At 37.1% G+C, this 9,530-nt stretch overlaps 1 protein-coding gene across 1 annotated transcript; it reads left to right on the forward strand.

The window, feature by feature from the left end:
- Positions 1–3,273: 3,273 nt before the first annotated feature.
- Positions 3,274–7,513, forward strand: GPER1 (G protein-coupled estrogen receptor 1). The gene is made up of 3 exons (XM_042037552.1): positions 3,274–3,452; positions 4,009–4,154; positions 5,498–7,513. The coding sequence occupies exon 3, from the start codon at positions 5,928–5,930 to the stop codon at positions 6,999–7,001; it is 1,074 nt and encodes a 357-aa protein (XP_041893486.1). The 5' UTR covers positions 3,274–3,452; positions 4,009–4,154; positions 5,498–5,927; the 3' UTR covers positions 7,002–7,513.
- Positions 7,514–9,530: the final 2,017 nt, after the last annotated feature.

A 9,530-nucleotide genomic window follows, 5' to 3' on the forward strand; every position in this document is an offset into this window, starting at 1 on the left:
ATTGCAAACAACAACATTGCAAACAATTTGAGCTAGAGACTGGATGTGCACAATTGAATCACAACTCCAGCTGCTACATCCTTCCAAGCCTGCCCTTACTTACATTCTAATATTAAACTTACAGGCACTGAAAGAGCACCAGTATTATTTATCTTGATTTTGAGGTAGCTGCAGAACATTTGGGGCAGGGTGAAAGCTCAAGCAATTCAGCCAAAATAAGTACTCTATATAATGAGTCCACCATATATGTTGCACAACAAATAAATTCACTGATGCGTAGAATGAAAGAATGCATTTCACTTCCATGGTACAAAAGTGTCCAGCAAAGGACTGCCAGACTCAGTTACTAAAATAAAAATGATAGATGTTTTGCAAAATTTTTTTAAATAGCATTTGAATAGAGCCTGAAGTCCTGAGATGGGGCTTTGAGCAATCTGGTTTACTGGAAGGTGTCCCTGCTCATGGCAGAGAGCTTGGATCTATATGGTCTTTAAGATCCCTTCCAACCCAGACCATTCCAGGACTCTGTGATCTTTCACTTGACAACATTTTGTGGCCCCGTTTAGTAAAATTTTTAGATGATCCCTCAAGAGTTTTGCAATACATGCTTTAAGAAAAATAAGAAGGTTTTACCAAAGAAAAATAAAAAAGTTTTACCAGAATAGTTTGAATGAGTTTGAACCGATGTTGTCCCTATAAAATGAAAAGGCTGAACTTTTAAAAATTATTTTTAGTAAGAAAAATGCATTCTCAGAATTATTGGCAACTGAAAAACCTAAATACACAAAATACACTCCATCCAAGGTTTTCTGGAGGCACAGAAGCACAATTAATTCCAGCTCAAACTAAGTTTGATTATTTGCAAGAAAGATTATTTGCTACTGAGGCTGGACAGGATAAAGTATGAGGGTGCTCTAGAGCAGGGTAAAGGATGCTGATGTCATTCAGTGGCTGAAAAAGGTGAGAGAGAATTTGGACATCAGTGTACTTGCAAAACCTCATGAACAGTACAACAGCATCTGTATTTCCTCTAGAGATAGTTCCAGGAGAGATTCTTATACAAATCTTATTTCTTCTGCAGATGATTAGATATATTACAGTGTAAGCATTCCAACACAATTTTAATTTATGCTTCCTTCCCTGCCATGCAATACAATACCTTACTTTTTTCCAGCTCTCCATATACCCTTGCCCTGATCTAATTTCTCCAGGACTCAACAGCTTCATACCCAAAACATTTCCACATTTCTGACAGAATCCAACAGTCTCTTGCATCCTAGAGGGCTTATCCTGCTTATCCAGCTGGAGAGGCTGCCACAGAGTGCTGGTACAAGAGCTGTGATGCATCAGACCTTTCAACATTGTTCTCTCCCATACTCACACCTCCCACTTTCTTCCTCCTCAGCTGCTACCTTTTAGCAGCACAGTAAATGGCACATATGTTGAAGTCTGCTAAATTACACAGACTATCTTCTATGACACCCCACATTCAGCCTCATGGTGCACCAGAAGTACCTCACAACTACACCAGTGCTTCTGAAAGACTCTCCGGTGTTAGACATGTTTACTGAGATATTTACAATGTTTTACACATTGACTGCTGCATAAAAATAAACCAGGGAAATTCTGAATGCTGGATTATTGGGGTCTGACGTGATACAAATGCTACTGCACCAGTTGCTTTCACACATGTCCCCAGCAACAATCACAGTAAGGTAAGACAGGTGGAACTTTAAGACTCAACACTGTCACAACAGTGACCACGGATCATTAAGGCAGTCACTGTGAAGTCCTGTGGAATACCTGCAACTGACAGGGAAAGAGCAAAAGTATAACGTTCAGCAGCTGCTAAAATTACTTTGAAGCATTTTATGGAATATGGAAATGACAAACAGTGAGATTAAGATAGATTAATCAGTAATAACAATCTCACTGCATAAAGAAGGGCCTGAAAATGCTGTGATCTGTTTTAGGAAACGGGATTCAGAGGATTTGCACGATCATCTCATAAAATATTTAGAGAAATACAGAACTCATTAATTACAGTATAATAATACAATATACAAAATTACCATAATACTAGATATGACCTCTTATGTTTCATAGTTCTTCTCGCACAGAAAACAGCTACTTCATGGGTCTTTCAAAAGAGAATTTCCTAACAACTCTGGAAGTATGGCAAAGTGACATATTTCTTACTGTTTCAAACAAGAAAATTAGCATTCAGAATTATAGATTTTAATAGCAAATCAGCTGATATTCACAGCTAGACAAGCAAGGCCAGACAGACCAGCTGATTATCAAATCCAAGCCCCCACAATAACAAACAACTGACACCCAGAAGTGAACATTATACGTGAAAAAAAGTAAAAAATCCTTCAGGCCCTTGAAAGATCAGTGGAAGCTCTGAAGGACAGAACTAAGTACAGCAAAACCACATGATCAACAAACAACAATAAAGACTCTCTTTAATCCTGTTCTTTTATGACAGCAAGAAATTAAGACCTTCAAAGCTGGTATCACAAGATTTTTCTAACATTTATATTATTCCAGTCCTACAGCGCAATCATATTTGTACACTTCCCAAAGCGAAACACTTCAGGCTCTGTCCTTATCATCCTCCCGTATTAAAACACTGCATTCCACACACAGTGGAAAACTTCTTGTTCAGAAAAATTTTACCAGCACCAATCTGTGCAAATATTCTTTTGATCTAAATCATAACTGATTCCAAAAGTATTTAGGAAGAGCCATCACGCAAGAGCATCTTAAAAAACTTTTTCAGTAACACAGCCAAAATCCTCTGTTCCTATGCACAGCGTGTTACAGAAAAACCTGCAAATAATATACCTGCCTCAGTGAAGGCAAAGTGCTTCTGCTCCCAAACCATTCATGTAAAGCACTTCTGCTTCACTTTTCTACAGAAATCTTTGTAATCTAAAAATATTTGACCACTGTAATTGGTGTCATACATCTATTAGAATGACATGTTAATTGCTTACTCCACACTTCTGAAACTGTCACATTGCCTTCCTGAAGTCCTAAATGCTGAGATCCCATTCATCTTATTCCAGCAGCAGCAGAATGCTGCATCGATGTACACTTAAACGTTCAGGTGTCAGATCAACATAATCACAGAAAGCAACTTCCACAAATAAAATATTGCTCTTTTCTGAGGAAGGTTTGACTTTCTTCCCTTTCTAAGAATCCTGGCCACCAGTAGGTGGTGTTACTGGAAATGTCAAGTAGGGTTTTTTTACCCCCTGCAGATGAAATGCAAAATTCCACCAGCAACACTGGTGGTTTAATGCAAAACTGAGGCTCCTCATTCTCTGTAGAGTAAGCTTATTTCATCCATGTGATCTTGAGCTGAGCAATTCTAAGAAGTAAGAGAATGACAACATATACCTGAAAATTTAAATACACACAAGCAAAATGGGATCGACTTGAAGGTAGGAAAACTGAAATTTATCTTGGCAGTTCAGCAAATGACTCTTCTCAGATGCTTGATGTCTTCAATCAAATATTTCCTTTTAGACTGCCCAGAGGCTTTTAAAAAAATAGCACAAATAACAGTAATAATTGCTTTATATCTATATAAAATATGCTTCATTGCAATTTCCAAATAAATCTCTTAATTACTGATCAGCTGAGCTCTAGCTTTGAACGGACTATAAAACTTAAAAAAACCACCAGAGGCAGAAAGGAGGATGCAATGAACAGGAGGCAAAATAAAACCGACAAATACGAGAGAAAAGATGCTTGAGTAGTTCTAGTAAAAAAGAAACCAGCAGAAACAGGGTTAATTCTAGCCTTATAAGGCTGTTCAGCAGCACTTCAACTGCACACAAATTAGAACAACCCTGGGAATCTATAAAGCTTGTTTTATTGCCAAGGACATGCAGCAAGATCTGCATTTTGCTCTTGTAAACTATCCTTTATTTAATACCTTCTAAAGCAGAATAGACTTTTATATGATTTTTGGTTTTACTGCTGAATCATCAACAGGTGGCATCCACTGCAGCTCTGCACACCTAAATGCAAGTTTTTACCGAGAGGACAGTGGAAGTTGGCACATCCATTACGTGTGCACCCAGCAAGGACCAGGCTGCTGCTGTCTGGAGGAAAATCAGCTCTGAAGAAATGGAATTAAGGTAAAATAAAGTGTTTCACAGTACATAGTTACCTGTAATGCTTTTAATTGCTGGGCTTTTGGCGGCCTTTCAGATGTAATTAAAATCTGACCACAGACCGACCTTTTAAAATCAATTGCTCGGGCTGTTAACTTATCTTTTATTGTATTTAAATCTGTTTTACTGCCTTATTCACAAATAAAAGGATCTTACATAAAGACAACAGTTTATGACTGACTTCCATAGATGCTTGAAACAAACACCGAACCGTCTTCTAATAAGTGTAATTTCATATGGATATTTTAGCAAGAAGATTTACACTATTAAAATGATTCAAAACACAGCAACAGGTACTGGGAACTCACGCCTGTTTCATTAAGAAATAGAAGCTCTGGAATCCATATCTTTATTTAAGCATCTGTAGCTATTTCTGATTACTTGAATACATTTAAGGAAACTCAGAGCTATAATTTTGACTAAAAATATTCTAACACTCCTACTCCACTAGTGGTCAGCTCTTTCCTCCCCCAGACTGCACACTGGCAGGATTTAAGTCATTAAAATGTGAAAATAGGCATGAATTTTACTAGCAAACAATTTTTTTAATATGTTTTCATGTAAATAAAAATCAAGGCTTTGATGGTAAGAGGAAGATTAGAGCAGTTCAAAATATTTAAACCTTAACACAAAATACTGTGGTTTATAATTTTCTTGCTGTTTTATTTGTTTGGGGTGTCTTTTGTTTGGCTCTTTCTTTTTTTAAGTAAACTTCTCGCAATGCTTCAAGTGCATAACATTCAACATTTAGAAGTAAACAAATCTGGCAACTGGTATTTTCCATTACTACCCGGAAGTCAGTGAAACATAATAAATCACAACGGAAAACAAATAGAGTATAATAATGTTGGTGTAAATCAATACGCTGCTTGCATTACCTTCATTTCTAAAATTTGCCTTTCCCTCCCACTGAAAGCAGCAGGAACCAACTGCTTTTCATCTCTGTTGCCTTCTCAGCCACAGACTCTGCTATTTATTAGCCTTACAAGCTGATAGAATAAATATATAATCTATATATGAAAAAATACAATTTTTCTTTAATAGGCTAAACTCACTAATCTGATTTCTCTGTGTTTCTGCATTTTCTAATACTGAACCTTAAAGGGGGTGCACAATTTTGACAGACCTGCCTTCACGATGTATCATCATTTAGAAGAAATTTAAATTCTTTTAAGTGAACCTTTGCATATGTATTAGAACATGATGTTTCCTACAACCTCAGCTGTGATGTTAGGTTAGCAGAAGCTAATGGCACATGGAACAGTGCTGGAATATGAGATTAATCGTTTTCCATTTGCAAATTGCAGGTCCAAGGATGCTCATTGATTATTAAAAGAAAACAAATGGAGCTAGAATTCCACAGCCTTCCAACTTGCATGAGGAAACACTGTTGATGAAAAGCTTGTATTAAAGAGACCCAAGTACCACCATGGTAAAAAGATTCCTACATGATCTTAAGGCATACAGGAAGTGCAAATTCTCTCATTTGCAATGTATATAGTGTCCTGTAAAACAAATTAAGACGTTCACTATTTGTAGTATTATATTTCAGTCAGTTTTAAGATAATTAATCTGACTTCTAAAGCATTTTAGTTTCCTATACAAAAGTCTGTATCTTTTTCAATTCCAATAAAAAATGCTTACTAGGAATTCAGTTGAAACCAACCAAAAACCTGGGTTTTTTGGTATTGCCACCAAACTGTGAGTACTAATACCTTTTCTGCAGATATTTTAACCATGGAAACTTATTCTGCCTCAATATCACCTGTTATATGTAACAGCACAACTTTTAACCTGAATGGATCCCATTTGTGTAACGAAAGCATATCCTCTAGATTAGCTGATAAATCAGAACACCAACAATATGTTATCGGCCTTTTCTTATCGTGTCTTTACACAATATTCCTTTTTCCTATCGGTTTTGTGGGAAACATTCTGATACTGGTTGTCAACATTAGCTTTCGGGAAAAAATGACAATTCCAGACCTTTATTTCATAAACCTGGCAGTGGCAGATCTCATTCTAGTGGCTGATTCTCTCATTGAGGTGTTTAATCTTGACGAGAAGTACTACGATATCACCATCATCTGTACCTTTATGTCTTTGTTCCTTCAGATCAACATGTATAGCAGCATTTTCTTTCTGACATGGATGAGTTTTGACAGATACCTAGCACTGGCCAAAGTAATGAGGTCCAACCTATTTCGCACTATGCAGCACGCTAGATTGAGCTGTGGGCTCATATGGATGGCGTCCATTTCGGCAGCTCTAGTCCCATTTACAGCCGTGCACTTACAACACACCGGAGAGGTCTACTTTTGTTTTGCAGATGTAAAAGAAATCCAGTGGCTAGAGATAACCCTGGGCTTTATTATCCCCTTTGTGATCATCGGTCTTTGTTACTCATTAATTGTTCGAGTCCTTATAAAAGCACACAAGCACAGGAGTCTCCGTCTGCGGCGACAGAAGGCTCTGCGCATGATTTTTGTTGTTGTCCTGGTTTTCTTTATCTGCTGGCTCCCTGAAAACGTCTTCATTAGCGTCCAACTTCTCCAGAGGAAAAGCGAGCCCGTCTCTTCAAACAGCCCATCCTTCAGGCATGATTATCCTTTAACAGGACATATTGTGAACCTAGCAGCTTTTTCTAATAGCTGCTTGAACCCCTTAATTTACAGTTTTCTGGGGGAAACCTTCAGAGACAAACTGCGACTGTACATTGAACAGAAAACAAAAATGTCAACACTGCATCGCTTCTGTCAGGCTGCCTTAACGTCTGTCATTCCTGACAGTAATGAGCAATCAGAAGTCTGATTTAGTGTCATTGTATAAAACATATGACTGTGAAGTTGTGCAAATAGTGAACAAAATGCTTGCTACTAACAGAAAAAAAAGTGCATTTGTGTGTGTATATATATATATATTGTATCGCCCTACTGAGTATTGAAGGTTTATATTCAAAATGTTTTTATGACAAGACTTTAATGTAGAAGAATATGTTTTAGTCAGATTTATATTTAATTATGAACAGGATTATTAAAAGCTGAGCACTGAAGAAGCTTTATTTTGTATTATACATGTATGAGTGACAATATAAGAGAAAATTTTATCAATTTAGGAAGACTCTAGATGTAATCTGATTATCAGAGATGATACTTTGCTGGTGTATATAAGGTACTTCCACTGAAATAATGAAGCTGCCGTAACAGCGAGGAAAAATCATTACAACATATTGATGTGGAGATGCATAAAACATTGATTTTTTTCCACCCAAACACGTTAAGATAAATGACTCTGCTTACAAGAACTACATAGTACTATCGTCACTGTATTCTAGCATGTCTTCCATTATTAGGTTTTTTTAATCTTAATATAATCAAGCACAGTGATGAGTTTTTGTCTCTTAAATGTAATCTACTGTTTACATCAGTACTTGATCAAAACTAAAATCATCTGTAACTATATGCTCATCTCAAAGAACTTCACAGAAGCACAATGTAGTGCTTCATTCTGTCTTTTAAGGATTGACCCAAATAATCTCTCCCAGAACAAACATAATTGGCCCTTTTGTCAAAAATGCCAGTGCACCAACACTGAGTACATTCACACCTGCCTTCAGATTTGAGTGCACATTACATGAGATCTCCTCACTTTCTGTGAGTCTCTTCTGATTGCCAGAACAAAATGCTGTGGTTTTTAAGGAAGTATCACTTTCTGCAAAAGATATTGTAGGTATTGTGTAGATATTGCTTATGAAAGTGACGGGAACCTCAATTTTCAGAAAGGAGGAACACACATAATGGAGAGTGTGATTAGTGATCATCAGGTCTGAACTTTGTGCACACCCATCCCACCTCCAGAAACCACCAGCCTTTCAAGACTGTAAGATGCATGTTGGATGCTTTGATCATTTGAAGATTAATTACAGGAAGCAAACAAATGATAGCACCACTTACTGGAAAACTACAGTGTTTCCTTTCTTCTAGCAAATAATTGGGTTTTAAATCTGATTGATGTTTAGCACAGGTTACTCCTGAACTTGTTCAGGGGAAGCTATAAAGTTCCTAGAAATTAGCATGCAAGATCATTAAAACATCACTTGCTGCATCTCTCAAGTGAACAAACTCATTTCACTTCTGTGCTTATTGACTGAAGCACCAGAGCTCAGCAGAATAAGATGCTCTGTCCTATTTTCAAATGTCGTATATTAATTAATTAGCACAATAACAGATTTTAAAGGATTTTTAAATGTAGACCTTTAAAACAATGACTAAAGCCACTAAAGCAATAAAGAAAACAGTGAAAACGATGATTCCACTCATATTTCTCACGAAATATCTCAAGTTTCCTAGTGGAAGTTTTGGCCACAAAAGACCTGACCTATAAACAGAAAGGCCACAAGACGATGATGGTTGAATTTGAAATAGATAGCTGGATATTCCAGCAGGAACTGCAGGGTGGAATCTGCGGCAACTGCAGATTATTTGCAAGCAATTGCTAATCACAATCTAAAGAAAAATGTCCTTTGGTCCCATCCTCCCTGTAGAACACCAAATAGATCTCCTCTCATAGCACAAGTTGCTAAAAAACACTTAGCAAGTCATCTCCCACCACTGTGCTGCATCACACGTAGCCCTTTCTCGTCAGTATTTTCCCTTTTGGAATTAGCCACAATTACTCAGGTCCCATGGATTGCCAATAGACATTAATCACATCATTAAGGATGGCTATTTCAGACAACAGCCAGCTGCAGGAAGGGATAATTGTCTTGGCAATGCAATTCTGAGGAGTAGGACACATCTTGAGCTTACAGATTTATTAGGTTTGTGCAACCCTGACACTTGCCACGAATAAAGAACTTATTTGGCGTTACAGGAACACACTTTCCCAGTTGTAGTTCTTGCTTGTTTTGGTTTTATCGGAATATGATCCTTTTCCCTCCTCCTTCCTTCCAATACAGTGATCATGTTTTTGATCAAGGCTATGGTAGAAGCCCTTCTGCTACTCCTGCAGAACACAAATCAAGAAAAGTCTTTGTGCAGAAGCTTAAAATAATAAACAAACAGCAATACCAAACGCCTGCTCAGGCATCCTACAAAACAGCTTGTTTCGAAGTGATCAAACTCAGTAATACATAGTGAAATCTAGGAAAGATCAGATTACTATAGCATTAAGAAAACAATATTTACTCAGCCCAAAACAACTTATGGCATGTTTAAAACCCAATTACAAATCTACAATACCTGATGATTCCTTACTGCTGATATTTTGGCACAGGCTTATGAACTGTGCCTGAAATTACTAAATTTAAACATACTTCTTACTTTAAATGCAAAGCACTCT

Source organism: Corvus kubaryi, unplaced genomic scaffold, assembly GCF_017639235.1.
Source record: "Corvus kubaryi isolate FWS band 111438036 unplaced genomic scaffold, C.kubaryi_AGA036_p1.0 37387, whole genome shotgun sequence".
NCBI lineage: Eukaryota > Metazoa > Chordata > Aves > Passeriformes > Corvidae > Corvus > Corvus kubaryi.

What these genes read in the sequence shown, in the direction of transcription:
- GPER1 (XM_042037552.1), top strand. Translation starts at nt 5,928, where the DNA reads ATGGAAACTTATTCTGCCTCAATATCACCTGTTATATGTAACAGCACA.